The 18720-nt window shown below is 41.5% G+C and overlaps 1 protein-coding gene across 4 annotated transcripts; it reads left to right on the forward strand.

Annotated features, from left to right (window-relative positions):
• The first annotated feature begins 2175 nt into the window (after positions 1-2175).
• Positions 2176-12512, forward strand: LOC122209555 (zinc finger protein 501-like). Of its 4 annotated transcripts, none has more exons than XM_042921507.1 (5): positions 2176-2366; positions 3734-3903; positions 4405-4502; positions 7571-7697; positions 11154-12512. In XM_042921507.1, the coding sequence occupies exons 2-5, from the start codon at positions 3870-3872 to the stop codon at positions 12368-12370; spliced, it is 1476 nt and encodes a 491-aa protein (XP_042777441.1). In that variant the 5' UTR covers positions 2176-2366; positions 3734-3869; the 3' UTR covers positions 12371-12512. The 4 variants fall into 4 exon arrangements, with proteins under 4 accessions (XP_042777441.1, XP_042777444.1, XP_042777443.1 ...); XM_042921510.1 differs by having other exon boundaries at positions 7571-7644; positions 11154-11240; XM_042921509.1 differs by lacking the exon at positions 2176-2366 and adding an exon at positions 2687-2780.
• Positions 12513-18720: the final 6208 nt, after the last annotated feature.

Raw genomic sequence — 18720 nt, forward strand, 5'->3', positions numbered from 1 at the left:
TGTCCTTCCTCTGTCCTTTTATTCTATTCAGACCCTTGATGGATTGGATGATGCCCACTAGCATTTATGAGAACATCTTCTTTACCAATTCAAATGCATTATAATCTCTTCCAGACACATCCTCACTGACACACCAAGAAATGTTTTACCAACTGTCTTGTCACCCCCTAGTCTTAAAGTAGACGCATAAAATTAAGTTTTATGCGTTGGATTTATTCTTACCTGAAAGTTGGATTTATTCCTCCCTGAAAACCTGTCATTGTTCTGTGAAATAAATGGTGGTGAACTCATTGACTAAGAGAGAGGGCTTGGTCATGAAGTAGAGTTTAGTAAAGCAGTATTTGGAATGGCTGCTCAGAATGGAGTCAGAAGGGGAGACAACCACTTATAAAAGGAGATAGCTATGGATAAACAAAGGACTGCTAAATTATGCTAGGACCTAGCTGAAGCTGGGATTCATAATCGTGGAATGACATCTTCTCAGCACTCAACTTTGTTGACAAGGATCTGTGCTTGACACTGGGACAGTGATGCACAAAATATGCATCGTCTCTGTCTTCATGGAGCTTACAGTCAAGTAAGGAAGGTATACATTAAAAATGTAGCAGGAAAAAATAAATGTATAATTACACATTGTGGCAAGTCTACAAAGAGAATGAACAAGGCTCTGTGAGAAAATCAATTCGAATTAAGGGGAAGGAGTTCAGGGAAAGCTTCCCTGAAGTGACCTTTGAACTGAAATCTGAAGGATGGTAGAGAGAGATTCTAAATAAAAGGAATGTGTAAAGGACAGCAAAGAATTTGGGATGTGTGAGTTACTAAAAAGCCTATGTAATAGAGGAGTTTCGAGAATGAAAGGAAGATAGTAGCAGGTAATTCAGGATTGGCACAGCCAGATTATGCAGGGTTTTATAAATTGTGCTAAGGAGTTTGTCTTATTCCAGAGCAGAGGGAAGTCACTGAAGGGTTCTGAGGAAAGCGACATAAACAGATTTAATTCTCTTCTCTTCTTTTCTTAAATTTAGAGAGAGAGCAGGGGAGAGGCAGAGAGAAGGAGAGACTGAGAATCCCAAACAGGCCCTACACGATCAGTGCGGAGCCTGATGCGGACTGGAACCCATGAACTGCAAGATCATGACCTGAGCTGAAACTGAGTCAGACCCTTAACCAACTGAGCCACCCAGGAGCCCCCCAGATTTAATTCTTCTTCTTATTATTTTTTTTATTTATTTTTGAGACAGAGAGAGACAGAGCACGAGCAGGGGAGGGGCAGAAAGAGAGAGGGAGACACGGAATCCGAAGCAGGCTCCAGGCTCCGAGCTGTCAGCACACAGCCTGACACCGGGCTCGAACTCACAAACCGTCAGATCATTACCTGAGCCGAAGTCAGACACTTAACCGACTGAGCCACCCAGGCGCCCCTCCCCAGATTTAATTTTTAAACGTTCATTTTGGCTGTCTTGAATAGAATGGATTGAGAAAGGCACGATTAGATGTGGAGGAACTATTCAGGTGGCTGGTAATTTGGACTGCAAGGACACTTGTGATACAACTGGTTTCTCCTGGTGAAGAACTGGAACTACAGCCTCGAGCCTTTATAAACAGAGAAAAAGAAGTATCTTTCCTCTGGTTGCTCTTTGACTTCCATCCAGTACCAATGTTCATAAACTCCAGGTCGGCACAATCCCCACTTCAAAGCCCAACCTCCCTACTTGCCTTTTCTCACATCTAACTTTTCCTTGTGAATTCCTTCCTATTCATGTTTATTTTATATCAACCAGGACAATGGCTTCTCACCCCTGCCTGTGGTTTTTACTTATCAGAATGCTTTCAACGAAATCACTAGCAGTGAGTTTGCAGACTCGGGGCTTTATTGTAAGAACGAGAAATACTAGGGAAAAAGACTGTGTAACAGGTGTATCCCCACACCACCACCAATTAATAATCCAACACTGAAAATACTTGGAGCTTTTAAACGACAGATTCTCACTGTATTCAGAAAGGAGACCTATCAGATGGGGAAATATCTGCATTTTAAGGTGGACACTGAAGGCCTGCAGTTCTCTCCCCTCGCTCTCCAGAGCCCCCCCCCTCCCCCCCCCCCCCCCCCCCCCCCCCCCCCCGAGGCACCGATGTCCCCCGAGCCCTCTGGGAAGTGGAGTCCTTCCGCCGGGACCCCCGACCTGGTGCGGTCGCCTCCAAGTGCGCAGATGCGACTCCAGACGGAGCCTCAGGCTCGAGCCTTTTGTTCCCCCACAGCTCCGTGTGTCCGCAAAGCGACTCCGTCCTCCCCTCCGTCTTTCCCAGAGCGCAGCCCGGCGGGGACCCGCCTTGTGGCCGGAGCCGAGTGGGCAGCGCGTCCAAGGGTAAGAGAAAGCTGGACCCTGAGGCGCGGGCATCGGCGACCCGCCGGTCCGTGCGCGCGGCTGCAGTGCCTCCCGCAGCAGCCCGGGCCAGGCTCTCAGGTTCCGGCCCGGCGCATAAAGGGCCGGGCCCTGCCCTTGTCCTGTGCCCGCTCCCCGGTGCTGTGCGTAACCCTCCCGCTTCTCTCCGGCTGGGAGGCAAGCCGGGTCTGAGGCTTTAGTTCTGAGCTAGGAGGCGTCCGGGAAGCGCGGTTGCCCCTAAGCCCTCTGGGAAGTGGAGTCCGGGAGCGTGGAGGGGGCATGGCCGAGCGGGGGACGGTGGGAGCGCGACTGCTCCCGCCGTTTTGGGCCTTAAATCTTGCCACTGCACTAAGAGCCTTAACCTGAACTCCTGGGACAGAAAGAAAAAAAAGTGGGGTCTGTGTCTTACTCATTCCCCAAAGGACGCAGCCTTTGGCTACAAGCCAAGAGTACGCTTCCAAGGGGAAGGATTAAGCCTGCGGTTAAACGGGCACAAACCACAAGTTCCGTGCCCTTTACAAAGATTGGTCAGGCTCAAGTCCCAAAACAAGCATTTCAAGTGCAAGCAGGATACGGTTAATAAATTATTTATGGTGGGAGTATCAAGATGTGGCAGCCATTCAACAGGATGTGCTGCAGGTGTGTTTTTTGCAAATTCTGTTGAATTTTGCGTCAGCTTGTCCCCTTAGGCTGTACCGACTCGTTTTGTTCCTCCTGGTCATTCAGCCTGGTTTAAAGTTTAGTTTTTCTTCCTTGACATGAGGGAACCCACGTTGTCTGCCAGTTACTGTCAGTTATTACTGTCAGTTATTACTGAAGTCTTTTGTTCTCGCTCTGACCATGCAAGGGAATCCTGGCCTGTACATTTTCAGGGTCTTTTAAAAAGGTTAGGAATCAGCTGTATACAGGCCCCATCTATCAACTGCCTGTCTCTATGAATAGTAAGGATGAATGAACTGTGGGAGTCCTGCTTGTATAGTTACCTGATGCTATAATCACAGGCTGTTTTATGGCCAGTTGTGTGCTTTAGGGTCTCCTGGGTGTTTCTGCACAGTCTGGAGCCAGGTGTGAGGCTCACAGTTCACTGCACTCACTGCTTCTCTCCTGGTTTTGCCCTGGTTTGGCATATAGTGACTGATATCAGTACTCTAGAGAATGCTCTTCTAGCTGTGGAGACTAATTTAGCCTAAATAATAAAGGTTACAAGCAAAGAAGAATTACTTCTGAGGCCCTAAGACTTAAACACATAGGAATAAGCCTCCTAGGAATAGAGATAGAGAGGAAGATGCTCCAGGGAGCAGGAACCAACTCCAGAGGATGGCAAGCCTAACTTCAAAATCTCTCTCCAGAACTTCAGAGTAGAGTTGAATGATTTTCACAAAGAAGCAGATTATGTATTGTTGGAAAGTCCATGTTTATCTCATCTGAAACAGCGAATAAAGGAGAAATCATAGCAATAACAGGACAAAAAAAGAGAATCTAATCATGGATTATCTGACCATTGAAGCTGAGGAAGAAGGTAAGAATTACAGAAATAAACATGAAGTTTGAAAGTGGGGACAAGTGGAGAAACACCTTTGATGAGAATTAAAAGGTTAGATGCCCCTGCATGAAAGGAAATGGAAGCAGACATGTCCGCAAGTAGAGAAACTCAGTAAGCTACCAATTTTGGAAATCACGAAGCAGGCTCCTTGTGACACATTCTCCAGTCCCATTTTCCTCTTCCAGCACTCCTGTGCCCATCCACATTCCCTCTGCAGCCATGGAAGAGAGAATATTCCATTTTCCACCCCGTTAGGCTATTATAAAAGGTTGATGTATTGTGGGTCTATAAGCTTAGCTTTTTGGGCAAGAGACTTTCACTTTATCGTCTTATTGTACCCTCATCCCACCTTTTTGAGTGAAGTCAAGTGGGCCCTGTGCATACAATTTACCTGGCTTGTGATAACTTTTGTCCTAATGAATTTGGAAGTGGGGAAATAGAGCTTACCTCCTTCATAGCTTTTTCTTCTCCCTCTAGTCCTTCCAGCCATTACTACCGAGGATGCTTGTCTGCCCCAAAAACAGAACACGGAAGAAATGGAACCCACTGTTGAGCTCCTTCCTGTTGAGTTCCAGGCAAGTCTTTGATTTCCTCATATGAAATCTTAGCTTGGAGTTCACAGTGTGTCATTTGCTTTTTTCATCTTGCTTTGGAGGTCCACGGCAATCCCAACTAGAGAACTGAACCAAAGTAATTTTTCTTTGAAGACTTGAAGGTCTGGGGAGAGCTCAGGCTTGAGCACTGATTTTGGTAGTAGTCTGTGTGAACAGTATTTTAAATCACAAAACTAAGGGAATAGAAAAGAGATGAGATTTTATGACTGAGCTCTCCAACACTGTGAGATCAGGGAGATGAAGAGGAACCAGCAAAGGATACTGAGAAGATGTGGCCAGTGTGGCCAGTGAGGTAGGAAGTCAGAAGTTTGGCATCCTGGTAAACAATTGGAGAAAGTGTTTAAAAGGAGCAGGGAGTGATCAGCTTTTAAATGCTGCTGCTAAGTCAAGTAAGATGAGGCCTGAGAATTGACCATTGGATTTAAAAATATGAAGATCACTGGTCACTGCCAAGAACAGTGTCATGGAGTTGTAGGAATGAAAGCCTGATTGGAAAGGGTTCAGAAGAGAATAGGAGAGAAGTTGGAAGCAGGGATGACTGACAGCCATTTTGGAGAGTTTTACGCTAAAGCAGAGGACAGAAATAGGGTGATAGCGGGAAGCAGTAGCAAGACCAAAGAGGGTTTTTATTTTTTATTTTTTTAAGATGGGAGAAATAACAGGTTGCTTATAGGCATGTAAGAATGGATGGAGAAGAGAAGATGTCTAACAACTGAGCTCTGGGGAACTCTAACATTTAGAGCCACTTTTCAAACATAGCTTCATTTATTTTAAACAAGAAATCATGTGAGTTAGGAGTGATGTTTATTTCACAGTAAAACTGAGGCTCACAGCGGCTCCTGGCTGGCTCAGTCAGTGGAGCATGCGATTCTTAATCTCAGGGATGTAAGTTTGAGACCCACGTTGAGTGTAGAAATTACTTAAACATAAAATCTTGTGGGGGTGCCTGGGTGGCTCGGTTGGGTGGCCGATTTTGGCTCAGGTCATGATCTCATGCTTTGTGGGTTCGAACCCCACGTCAGGCTCTGTGCTGACAGCTCAGAGCTTGGAGCTTCCTTTGGATTCTGTGTCTCCCTCTCTCTGCCCCTCCCCTGCTCACACTCTGTCTCAAAAATAAATAAACGTTAAAAAAAATTTTTTTTAGGGGCCTCTGGGTGGCTCAGTAGGTTAAGCGTCCAACTTCGGCTCAGATCATGAAATCATGGTTCGTGAATTCGAGCCCTATGTTGGGCTCCGTGCTGACAGCTCAGAGCCTGGAGCCTGATTGGGATTTTGTGTCTCCCTGTCTCTCTGCCCCTCCCCCACTCATGCTCTGTCTCTCAAAAATAAATAAAAAACATAAAAAAATTATTTTTAAATCAGTAAATCCAAAATACGTACATACATACATACATACATACATACATAAAAAGTAAATTTCAGGTGCCTGGGTGGCCCAGTTGGTTAAGTATCCGACTCTTGATTTTGGCTCAGGTCATGATCTCACAGTTCCTGAGACTGAGCCCTTTGCTGGGCTCTGTGCTGACAGCATGAAGCTTACTTAGGATTCTCTCTCTCCCCCTCTCTCTGCCCCTTCCCCATTCATGTGCATATGCTCTTTCTCTCAAAATCAGTAAATAAACTTAAAAAACATAAAATCAGTAAATCTACTCATTCAGAACAACTGCAATTACTAAAAGATAACTAGATAAATCTAAAAGTCATGCCGCTAGTACAGAGAAGGAAGAACAGCATGACTGTCTGTATACATTCAGGATATCAAGCAGAAGCTCTATAAAATCTCAGAATATTTCAGGAATCAGTATAAATTACATATCTGAGACTTACCCCATCTACAACAACTAAGTGCAATTAGTAATTGACATTTGGTTGTCATTCAGTGGTTAAATTTTTTTTATTTTTATTTATTTATTTTTCTTTTTTGACAGAGAGAGAGACAGAACATGAGCAGGGGAGGGGCAGAGAGAGAGGGAGACACAGAATCCGAAGCAGGTTCCAGGCTCTGAGCTGTCAGCACAAAGCCCGACGCGGGGGCTCAAACCCATGGACCGTGAGATCATGACCTGAGCTAAAGTCCGACGCTCAACTGACTGAGCCACCCAGACAACCCCCAGTGGTTAATTTATATTAGATTTATTTAGTAAAATATGTGAGAGACAGAAAAATATAGGAAAGAGGATAGCTTTGCTATCAAATCACTATGTTGTACACCTGAAACTAATATACTTTATGTCAACTATACTTGAATTTAAAGAAAGAGTATATGGGGTGCCTGGGTGGCTCAGTTGATTGAGCGTCTGACTCTTGATTTCACCTCAGGTCATGATCCCAGGGTCAGGGGATTGAGCCCCACATCAGGCTCTGCTCTGAGCATGGAGCCTGCCTAAGATTCTTTCCCTCTGCCCCTCTCTCCTACTCATGCTCTTCTTTCTAAAGTAAAGTAAAATGAAATGAAATGAAATAAAATATGTTGTTCCATTAAAAAAAAAAAAAGAACCAAAAGAGTATAGCTTTGGAGCCAGACTGTCTGGGTCCAGATGTCATATCTGATCCTCACATCTGTAAATACTGTTAATAATAGTACTTATCTCATGAAGTTATCATTACAAGAGGTAGTTCAAAGTGCTCAGCACATAGAAAATATAAGTGTTAGCTGTTATTATTTTCCCTAATACAGACTAATACATAGAAATCTTAGACTGTTCCATTAAAATAAAGGTTTAACCGTCATATTAAAAAATACTGTCTCTTATAGATTGTTCTCCTCCCCAAGTTCTATAAGAATATGCTTGTTCTTGGGGCGCCTGGGTGGCTCAGTCAGTTGAGCGTCTGACTTCAGCTCAGGTCATGCTCTCACGGTCCATGGGTTCAAGCCCTGCATCGGGCTCTGTGCTGACAGCTAAGAGCCTGGAGCCTGCTTCCGATTCTGTGTCTCCTTCTCTCTCTACCCTCCCCCACTTGTGCTCTGTCTCTCTCTACCAAAAATAAATAAACATAAAAAAAATTAAAGAATATGCTTGTTCTTGCAGGAATTGGTGACAGTCAAGGATGAGGAAATGGACTTCAGTCATGTGGAGGAAGAAGAGCTGAATTCTGCCCAAAGGTACATGGGCATTGATATGAAAGTGGAGAATTGTGGGAGCCTGGTATTTTGGGGTAAGGAAATTATTTTGTAATGCAAACTGCTTACTGGGACATAAACTTCCTCTATAACTCATGGCATCTAAAATGCCATAGTTTTGCTTAAAATCCAGAAAGCCCTGATCTCCTAGGAGATCCCTGATCACTCTGGGCTCAGAATTGGGCTTTTTTTTCTCTTTTGGCAAGTAAAAGTTTACATTTCTGGTATTGAAAAAGGATAGCTTTATTACATTGGTTTTAAGATTTATAAAATTATAGTAACCAAAACAGTGTGGTACTGGTATAGATGTAAATCGATAGAACAGAATAGATAGTCCAGAAATAGACCTGCACATATGTGGTCAATTTTTTTTTTGCAATCATTCATTTTATCTTTTTTTTTTTTTTTAAGGAATAGAATTTAGTGTCTCTTATGTTTTGTCTCCCTTTCTGTTTTTTATCTTAATTTTCACTTCCTTTTCCCTGTGTTCATCTGTTTTGTTTCTTGAATTCCATATATGAGTGAAATCATGTATTTGTCTTTCTCTGACTTATTTTACCTAGCATAATACACTCTATTTCCATCCGTGTTGTTGCAAATGGCAAGATTTCATTCTTTTTGGTTGCCAAGTAATATTCCATTGTATATATATACCACATCTTCTTTATCCATTCGGCATTTGATGGACATTTGGGCTCTTCCCATAATTTTGCTATTGTCAATAGTGTCGCTATAAACATTGGGGTGCATGTGCTCCTTCAAATCAGCATTTTTGTATCCTTTGGATAAACACCTAATAGTGTAATTGCTGGGTTATAGGGTGTTCTATTTTTAATTTTTTGAGGAACCTCCAAACTTTTCCAGAGTGGCTGCACCACGAACTGCAAGATTATGACCTGAGCCGAAGTCAGACGCTTAACCAACTGAACTACCCAGGCACCCCATATAGTTGGATTTAAATCTTACATATAGCTACTTGTCTGCTATTTGTTCCATCTATTCCTTATTCATTTTTCTTTCTTTTTCACTTTTTTGGTTGCATATTTTTTTTTACTCTATTTTATATCCACAATTAGCTTACCATTAAACCTTATTTAAAGTTCTTTTAATGGTTGTCCTAGAGTTCCCAAATGCTTCTTTAATTAATCACAGTTATCTATTTTTAAAATTTATTTATTTTGAGAGAGAGAGAGAGAGAGCAGAGGAGGGGCAGAGAGAGATTGAGAATCCCAGGCAGGCTCTGTGCTGTCAGCGCAGAGCCCAATGCAGGGCTCGAATTCACAAACCATGAGATCATGACCTGAGCCAAAACCAAGAGTTGGACGCTTAACCAACTGAGCCATGCAGGTACCCCAGTCACAGTATATTTTTATTATTTTTTAATTTCTCTTATTTTTTTTAATTTTTAAAATGTTTATTATTTTTGAGAGAGAGAGAGAGACAGAGAGCAAGCAGGGAAGGGGCAGACAGAATCGGAAGCAGGCTCCAGGCTCTGAGCTGTCAGCATAGAGCCCGATACAGGGCTCAAACTCATAGACCACAAGATCATGACCTGAGCTGTAGTCGGCAGCCCAACTGACTGAGCCACCGAGGCACCCCAATCACAGTATATTTTTAAAGAGTAATATACCAGGGGCACCTGGGGGGCTCAGTCGGTTAAGCGTCCCACTTCAATTCAGGTCATGATCTCACAGTTCCTGAGTTTGAGCCCCACATCGGACTCTCTACTGTCAGCACAGAGCCTGCTTCAGATCCTCTGTCTCCCTCTCTTTCTGCACCTCCCCTGCCAAAAATAAGTAAACATTTATTAGAAAGAAAAAGAATATTATACCACATCATGTCTGGTATAAGAACCTTACTTCTGGAGACTTCTAATTCCTCTCTCCCACCTTTGTATAATTGTTCTCATGCATTTTACCTTTACATACACTATAAAATCACAATATATTGCTACTATTTTTGTTTGACAGTCAATTATCTCTTAGAGTAATTAAAAATAAGAAAAAAAGGGGGGGTGGACCCTGGGTGGCTCAGTTGGTTAAGCTTCTGACTTCGGCTGAGGTCATGATCTCAAAGTTCATGGGTTTCAGCCCAGTGTCGGCTCTGGGCTAAAAGCTAAGAGCCTGGAGCCTGCTTCAGATTCTATGTTTCTCTCTCTCTCTGCCCCTCCCCTGCTCATGCTCTGTCTCTCTCAAATAAACATAAAAAAAATTTTTAGTAAGAAAAAAATTAATTTTATATCTATTTTCATTTACGCCATTGTCAACACTATTCATTTTTTATATTGATCAGGGGTTGGCAAACTCTCTCTATAAAGGACCAGATGGTAAACATTCTCTGCTTTGTGGGCCATATACTCTTTGGCAATTAGTTAACTTTGCCATTGTAGCATGAAGGCAGCCATAAACAATATGTAAACAAGTGAGAGTGGCCAGATTTGGTCTGTGGTGGGTCAGTTTGGCCCATTGATACAAGTTTTTGACTTGTATCAATCACCTTCTGCCTATAAGAGCATTTCTTTCTTTCTTTGTTAATCCAAGTTAGTTAACATATAGTGTAATAATGATTTCAGGAATAGAATTTAGTGGCTCATCACTTACATATAATACCCAGTGCTCATCCCAAAAAGTGCCCTCCTTAATGCCTATCACCCATTTAGCCCATCTCCTCACTCACCTCCCCTCCAGCAACCCTCAGTTTATTCTCTGTATTTAAGCGTCTCTTATGGTTTGCTTCCCTGTTTTTATCTTATTTTTGCTTCTTTTCCCCTATGTCCATCTGTTGTGTTTCTTAAATTCCACATATGAGTGAAATCATATGATATTTGTCTTTCTCTGACTTATTTCTGGGGGACCAGAGGGAACTATTTAAAAAGTCAAAAGTGTTGTTTCTGGGTGATTATTATAAATGATTTTTTTTGTCTTATACTTTTTCAAAACTGTCTAATCTCAACCTGTGTTTTCATCTTTCCACCCTTCTCTAGATGTTTTATATTAACATTTATTCTCATCCCACCTGCTTATATCCTCCTTTCTGGTTAGTCTGCTCAGTTTTCCACTCTCTTAAGTACAGCATCCTCATTGTCCTTTTATTGTGCCTTATATTACTCATTCTCCCATCTCTGTTATTTTCTGACACTTCCTCTGCCACTGCCAGGAAGTGCTTTCTGAAAACATTCTAATAAACATGTTTAATAAGCATAATTTTTGGGGTTGCCTAGGTGGCTCAGTTGGTTGAGCATCTGATTCTTGGTTTCAGCTCAGGTCATGATCTCACAGTTGTGGGATCAAGCCTCACGCTGGGCTCTGCGCTGACAGCAAGGAGCTGTCTCTCCCTCTCTGCCCCTCTCTCTGGATCTTTCTTTCTCTAAAAATAAATAAACACTTTTTCAAAAGCATCATTTTTGTTTTATTTTCTTCTTGCTAACTCAGCAGTTTTCTTTCTCTCATCACAGAGAAAACAAAAATACGTGTACTTTTTATTTATTTCAGATTCCGAATCTATACCTGAAACTACTAAAGAATCTTTTTCAAAGCAAGAACTTTATGAAGAAGTGTCCTCCGAAAGAGAGCTGATAATAGAAAGACTTAAAAAGGTTGAGGCCTGGGACTCCAGATTGATAGAAGCCTGGCAATGTGAAGGCACATTAGAAAGGCAGCAAGGAAACCAGAAGGAAAATTTAAGGGAAGCCATAATTAAACACAACAAAACCACTGTGGAGGATTGTAATGAAATTGGGGAAAGTTCAAACCCAATCAAACATCGAAATATTTACTCAGTGAAAAAGCCTTGGAAGTGCAATGAATGTGGGAAGTTCTTCAGTTACTACTCAGCCTTTATCCTACATCAGAGAATTCATACTGGAGAGAAGCCTTATGCATGTACTGAGTGTGGAAAGGCCTTCAGTCGGAGCTCATCACTTATTCAGCATCAGAGAATTCACACGGGAGAAAAACCTTACGAGTGTAACAAATGTGGGAAAGCCTTCAGTCATCGGTCAGCCCTCATTCAGCATCATATCATTCACACTGGAGAAAAGCCCTATGAGTGCAATGAATGTGGGAAAGCCTTCAACCAAAGCACATACCTTATTCAACACCACAGAATCCATACTGGAGAGAAACCCTATAAATGCAAGGAATGTGGGAAAGCTTTCAATGATACCTCATCCCTAATTAAACATCAAAGAGTTCATACTGGAGAAAAACCTTATGGATGTAAAGAATGTGGGAAAGCCTTTAGTGACAGGTCGGGCCTCACTCAACATCAGAGAACTCATACAGGGGAAAAGCCATATGAATGCAGTGAATGTGGGAAAGCTTTCAGCTACTGTTCAGCTCTTATTCAACATCAAGGAACCCATACTGGGGAGAAACCTTACAAATGTAACGAATGTGGGAAAGCCTTCAGTGATCGCTCAGCTCTCATAAGACACCAAAGAATTCATACTGGGGAGAAACCTTACAAATGTAAAGAATGTGAGAAAGCCTTCAGCCAGAGCTCATCTCTTACAAAGCATCTGAGAACTCATACTGGAGAGAAACCATATAAATGCAGTGGTTGTGACAAAGCCTTCAGTCAGAGTTCATCTCTTATTCAACATCAGAAAACCCATACAGGAGAAAAACACTACAGATGTAAGAAATGTGAGAAAACCTTCAGTGTGCGTTCAGCCTTTTATCAACATAAAGAAATTCATGATGAATAGAATGCAGTAAATTCATGAAATAGTTATGTATTCTTGGGGCACCCAGCTGGCTCAATAAGGCTGGCTCAATGCAATTCTTGATATTGGGGTCATGAGTTTGAGTCCCATGTTGGGCAGAGTTTACTTAAAAAAAGAAAAAAGAGGGGCACCTGGGTGGCTCAGTCAGTTAAGCATCCGACTTCAGCTCAGGTCATGATCTTGCACTCCATGAGATTAAGCCCTACATCAGCTCAGAGCCTAGAGCTTGCTTCAGATTCTGTGTCTCCCTCTATCTCTGCCCCTTTCCTGCTGGCACTCTTTCTCTCTTAAAAGTAAACATTAAAAAAAGAAAAAGAATTATGTATTCTCTACTGATCATGTAGACCTGTGTTCTAAATATTACAGGGTACTACAAAAATGTATGAGGCTGCATCATGCAAAAAATAGCTCTCTTCCTTGAAATGGTATTAGGTATGGGAAGAGGACAAGAGGTATAGTAACAGAACCCAAGAAGCTGAAGAGTGGAGAATTCCTAGGGGAGCACAGAAGGAGAAGTTCTGGTTAAGTCAGAGAAAAGAGAGTCAGGAGCTAAGCATCTAATATCAGTAGAAAAACTAATCCAAGCAGCAGACTTAACAGTACTTGAGGCTGATGGCTCTCTAAATAGTAGTTTCAACCTGAAGCCAAGTGTGGAGGATCAGGATCCCATAGAGGAAAATCACCAGGATGTTTCTCTAGGAAAAAAAAGAGGAAGAAAAATATCTAAGCCTAGGAAATCCTCCTTTTCTCTGTCCCTGCACTCCACTTGTTCACTTGAACATTTGCAAACATTTACACCATTGCTTATTAATCCTGGGTGTACACTGAAATCATCTGAAAAATACCTGGGTCTCAGTCCTAGAGATTCTGATTAAATTTGGCCTGGGGTGTAGCCTGGGCATCAGGAATTTAAAAACTCCTCAGGTAGTTCCAATATGCAGCCAAGATTAAGAACCACTGATCTAGGCTCTTAGTGCACAAGGATCAAGTCAATAAGGAAGGATAATAACAACCCACGTTCATTCTCGGGAGCGCTCTGTGTCCTTGTTTCTGCCTTTTCTTTCTCTTGCCAATGATATAATGTCATCTTTTCTTTTACCTGACATTGGATCCTTTTGTTTGGTCCTTTTCTGTTTTCTCTGACTTTGTGTAAATTGAGCTGCCTGATCCTAACTTCTGCTCTGGCCCCTTACCCTTGCTAAATGTGCTCTTTTAAGCCTGCTTAAAGCTTTCTCAACCTCTTCTGCCCACAAGGATCATATATTGTGCTTGCTACCCATGGCCCGATGGTGGCAAATATTAACCATAAGAAACAAGAGGAGAACCTAAAGACCAAAATCAGGAGTGGAGACAGGGTGACTGGAAGGGAACTTCAAAGGGTTAAACTTTTGACTCCAACTGTATAGTTTGTATCTTAGAATTTCCTGAAACTACAATAAAATTTAGTTGTGTGCACGAATTAATACTGAACTTCAAGGGATGTAGGTGGAAGGAAAGGTAAATAAAAAGTGTTTCTACATTTAGTATGACAAACAGTAGTAATGCTAAAGAGATTACGAGAAATTACAGATGATACTGTAACCCTAAAGAATACCCATTAAATAATAATGCAAGTAGAGGAATTAAATCACATATTAAAAAATGTTTAACCCTAGGGGGGTGCCTGCTGGCTTAGTCAGGGAGCATGCGACTCTTGGGGTTGTGAGTTTGAGTCCTACACTGGGTGTAGAGATTACCTAAATAAATAAAACTTAAAATGTTTAACCCAGAAGAAGGCAGGAAAGGAGGAAGAGAGACACAGAACAAATTGTAAACAGGCAGCAAACTGGGAGACCTAAGTTCAGCCATATCAGCAATTGCATTAAACATAAAAGAAACACTCCAAATAAAACTGACAGGTTGTCAGACTGAATAAAGAATGACCCAACTATATCTAAAAGAGGAACACTTTAAATACAGAAACACAGGTGAACATTCAAGAGATAAAGATACACAATGAAAACACTAATCATAAGAAAGCTGGATATGTTAATATCACATATAATAGAATTCAAGAAGGTATCATCATAAACAGAGGACATTTTATAATGATAAAATGGTCAATTCATCAAGGTTGGTAAATCTTATAATGTGTAACTATGTTACAGATGTGGCGTGTTAATATTATAAATAAGATCATTTTAAGTTTACTAATATAATATGTGCCTAATATCAGGGCTTCCAAAATCACAAAGTAAAAACTGACAGAACTAAATTTTAAGAAAGAACAATCCACAATTTTATAATTGGAAATTATAACACTCCATTCTCAGCAGCTGATAGAATATCTAGACAACAAACATTAAAGATTTAGAAGAGCTGAACAATATGTCTATATTGTCTACCGTCTTGAATTGAATGGCATATATGCTTTATAGAACACACAAGGAACATGCAGCAACTTCAGAGTGCACATTCCCTTCAAGTGCACATGAAATGTTCAAGTTAGATTGTACACTGGGCCTTAGAGCAAGGCTCAGTAAATTTAAAGGACTTAGAATATTCTCTACTACATTTGATGAAAGTAGAGATCAATAAAAATAAGAGGAGGGGTGGGGCGCCTGGGTGGCTCAGTCAGTTAAGTATTCGACTTCACCTCAGGTCATGATCTCACGGTCTGTGAGTTCGAGCCCCGCGTCGGGTTCTGTGCTGACAGCTCGGAGCCTGGAGCCTGCTTTGGATTCTGTGTCTCCCTCTCTCTCTGCCCCTCCCCTGCTCCTGCTCTGTCTCTCTCTGTCTCAAAAATAAATTTAAAAAAATCAGCAACAACAACAAAAAAATAGGAGGGGTGCCTGGGTGGCTCAGTGGGTTAAGCATCCAACTTTGGCTCAGGTCATGATGTCACAGTTTGTGGGTTTGAGCCCTGCATCGGGCTCTGTGCTGACAGCTCAGAGCCTGGAGCCTGCTTTGGATTCTGTGTCTCCTCTCTCTTCCCCTCCCCAACCTGTGCTCTGTCTCTCTCTGTCTTTCAAAAATAAATAAATGTTACCAAAAAAAAAAAAAAAAAAAAAAAGGTTGAGGGGCATCTGGGTGGCTCAGTGAGTTAAGCCTCTGACTCTTGACCTCAGCTCAGGTCATAATCTCACTGTTTGTGAGTTCCAGCCCCGCATCGCATTCTGCATTGATTGCACAGAGCCTGCTTGGGATTCTGTCTCCCCTTCTCTCTAACACTTGCCCGCTTGTGCTCTCCCTCTCTCAAATAATAAACTTTAAAAAAAAAAAAAGGTTGAAAGTCCATCATCTCAGTTTCCACTGAAAGACTAAAAGTGGAAGCAAATTTAAACACAAAGTAAAAGAAAATATATGATAAAGAGAAGAAATTTTAAAGTACAAAGCAGATACACAATAAAATCAACAAAGGCAAAGGTTGGTACTCTGTGTATGGCTACTTTTACAAACAACAGAAAACTGGGAGAGTACACAAGAAAATTATATGTAGCCATTGGAGGGAGTGAAGTGAATGGAGCAGGGGTAGAGTGCCACCCTCTACTGTATTTTGTTTTGATTTTTGAGTCACTCAAAAAATTTTAGTATCCATCTAGTACTATTCTAAGCCATATTGGATCCTGAAGCAAAAAGAAACATATATGCCCCTATATACACTTATCAAAATATCTTCCCGTGATTTGAATCAGATTGGAAAAGTTAATAAAATCTCCATAATTAAGAAAAAATGACTATAGAGGCGCCTGGCTGGCTCAGTCAGTAGAGCATGTGATTCTTGATCTTGGGGTTGTGAGTTTGTGCCCCTTGCTGGGCATCAAGTTTACTTAAAAAATAAAAATATAGATAGATAGATAGATAGATAGATAGATAGATAAAAATGACCAAAAAAAATGACAACCTGTACAGAGTGGGATGTGATGGCTTCATGGTCCAGGAACCATGAGCTGATTAGAAATAATTTCCAAATTCACAATAATCCTGGATTATAAAACAAGCAAACAACAATTTGTCTTATCTAAAAGTCTGATATTTTGTTTTTCATGGACTTTTTTGCATTAATTTTGATTTAGAAAATATTGCATTAAAACATTATTTCTCTTGATTACTGAGTTTTTTGGTGCCTCTTAAATTTTGCATCCAAGGTGATTGCTTCATTTGCCTCACCCTGATCCCTGCCCTGAACACATTAGACGGGATCATCTGGACTGGAGAGCTGGAATGGAGGAGATTCAGTGATTGTCATCACGCCCAAAGAAAGCAAAGACTCTTTGTGGACATATTTCTTTAAAGACTCATGGGGCACTTGGGTGGCTCAGTAGAATGGGTGTCTGACTTCGTCTCAGGTCATGATCTCACAGCTGGTGAGTTCGAGCCCCGAGCTGGGCTCTCTGCTGTCAGCGCAGAGCCCTCTTTGATTCCTGTCTCCCCCTCTCTCTCTGCCCCTCCCCAACTCATGCTTTCTGTCTCAAAAATAAACAAAAACATTTAAAAAAAACCTCATTAAAAGACTGTAAAGATATGAGTAGGTTTTAGGAAATTCTAAAACTTGATTTGTATTTTTGTTGTTGTTGTTGTTGTTTACTAAGAATCACAGCTTGGTGTTACTGGGCAATTTGGGTTTTCTTCTTTGTGACTGAGGAAATCAACAGAGACATCCATCGGTTACCCAATCTCACTCTAGGATTTTCCATCTGGAGGTCTGGAAGCTTCATCTCAGGGGCCCTTCAGGGAACCACATGCCTCCTGACAGGGTCCAAAAACCCAATATCCAACTACAGTTGCTGAGCTCACGCTCCTATCCCTGCTCCACCTGGGGACCTCAGTCGGCACTGTCCATACATACCCATGGCAAGACTGCTGGAACTATACAGATTAACTCAGGTGAGTGATTCAAAAGCTCATTTTCATTTTATCACCCTTTACCCACCAATCTGAACAACCTCCTTGCAGTTTCAACCCAAAGTCACAGTGCAGTCCCCCTCAAAATGTAAAGGAGCACACAGGCATTCCTCCTCATTCAGCAAACATTTTCCCGTGACTCTGTTTCCTCATCAGTACAATGAGGAAAACAATAGCACCTACTTCACAGAGTTGTTATGTGGATGCTGTAAATTAATTCATGTAAAGCGCATGGGACAGTCCCTGGAACACAGGGAAATCCTCAATAAATGCAAGATATTACCTATTAGTTTTGGTCATTATATAAACTTTTAATAAAAATACATGAGGGGCAGGGCACCTAGGTGGCTCAGTCGGTTAAGTGTCCGACTCTTGATTTCGGCTTTGGTCATGATCCCAGGGTTGTGGGATGGAGCCGTGCGTTGAGCTCCACACTGAGTATGGAGCCTGCTTGAGATTCTCTCTCTCTCTCTCTCTCTCTCTCTCCTCTTCCCCCACTTGTGCTCTCCCTCAAGAAAAAAAAATAAAATAAAAATACATGAATGATTTTAAGGGATTCTCAACCATTGCTGAAGAAATAAAATGCATCATTCAGATAACCAGAAAAGTGGCTGGTGATAACTTTGTTCACAGTTTCAAGGAAGAAATGAAAAGTTTTGAGACTCATGGGAATTAACTGAGAGCCATGGGAAAACACCAAAACGAAGTTCAAGGAAATAATTAAACTGTTCTACAAGAGAACAAGATATTGATGAACAGGAAGATGTTCAAGCTAGCTAGAGCCTAGAATCTTCATGTATTTGCTGAAAAGAGCTGAGTAGTAAATAACTTAAATGATTTGAGTATAGTCCCCCTCGAGAATGATATACTGTACATTACTGCATATATTTTACATATATACATATTTGCTGTGTACAAGTGTTCATGCAAAATCACATATTTTGGATAAGGTAAAGGATTTTACAGGAATACTTGTGAAGTCATTTGATTCATCTCACCATCTAAATTCAGAACCTATCCTCCACCTAAGGTGTATTTTCACAGTAAATAGAATATTTGGGAAATAATAAGATAACTGGTTTGACTGGATTTTGACAGAAAAGGCATGATTCATACTGAGAGGATCCTGGACATTAGGATAAGAAATAGGGACTTTAGAGGCACCGGGGTGGTTCAGTCGGTTGAGCGTCCGACTTCAGCTCAGGTCATGATCTCACAGTTCATGAGTTCGAGCCCTGCATTGGGCTTTGTGCTGACAGCTGGGAGCCTGGAACCTGCTTCAGATTCTGAGTTTCCCTCTCTCTCTACCCCTCCCCTGCTCATGCTCTGTCTCTCTCAAAAATAAACATTAAAAAAAATAGGGACTTTATTTGGGGGGCTTGGTTATCTAATGAGTTTTTTTCTTTTTCCTAAGCACAGGGATGACAATGGTGAAATATTATATGGTA

Source organism: Panthera leo, chromosome E3, assembly GCF_018350215.1.
Source record: "Panthera leo isolate Ple1 chromosome E3, P.leo_Ple1_pat1.1, whole genome shotgun sequence".
NCBI classification, from domain to species: domain Eukaryota; kingdom Metazoa; phylum Chordata; class Mammalia; order Carnivora; family Felidae; genus Panthera; species Panthera leo.

Coding starts and splice junctions, on each gene's coding strand:
- LOC122209555 (XM_042921507.1), top strand. CDS start 3,870: ATGGATTATCTGACCATTGAAGCTGAGGAAGAAG. Junction 3,904..4,404: donor CATTGAAGCTGAGGAAGAAG/GTAAGAATTACA, acceptor TTCTCCCTCTAG/TCCTTCCAGCCATTACTACC. Junction 7,698..11,153: donor TGGGAGCCTGGTATTTTGGG/GTAAGGAAATTA, acceptor TATTTATTTCAG/ATTCCGAATCTATACCTGAA.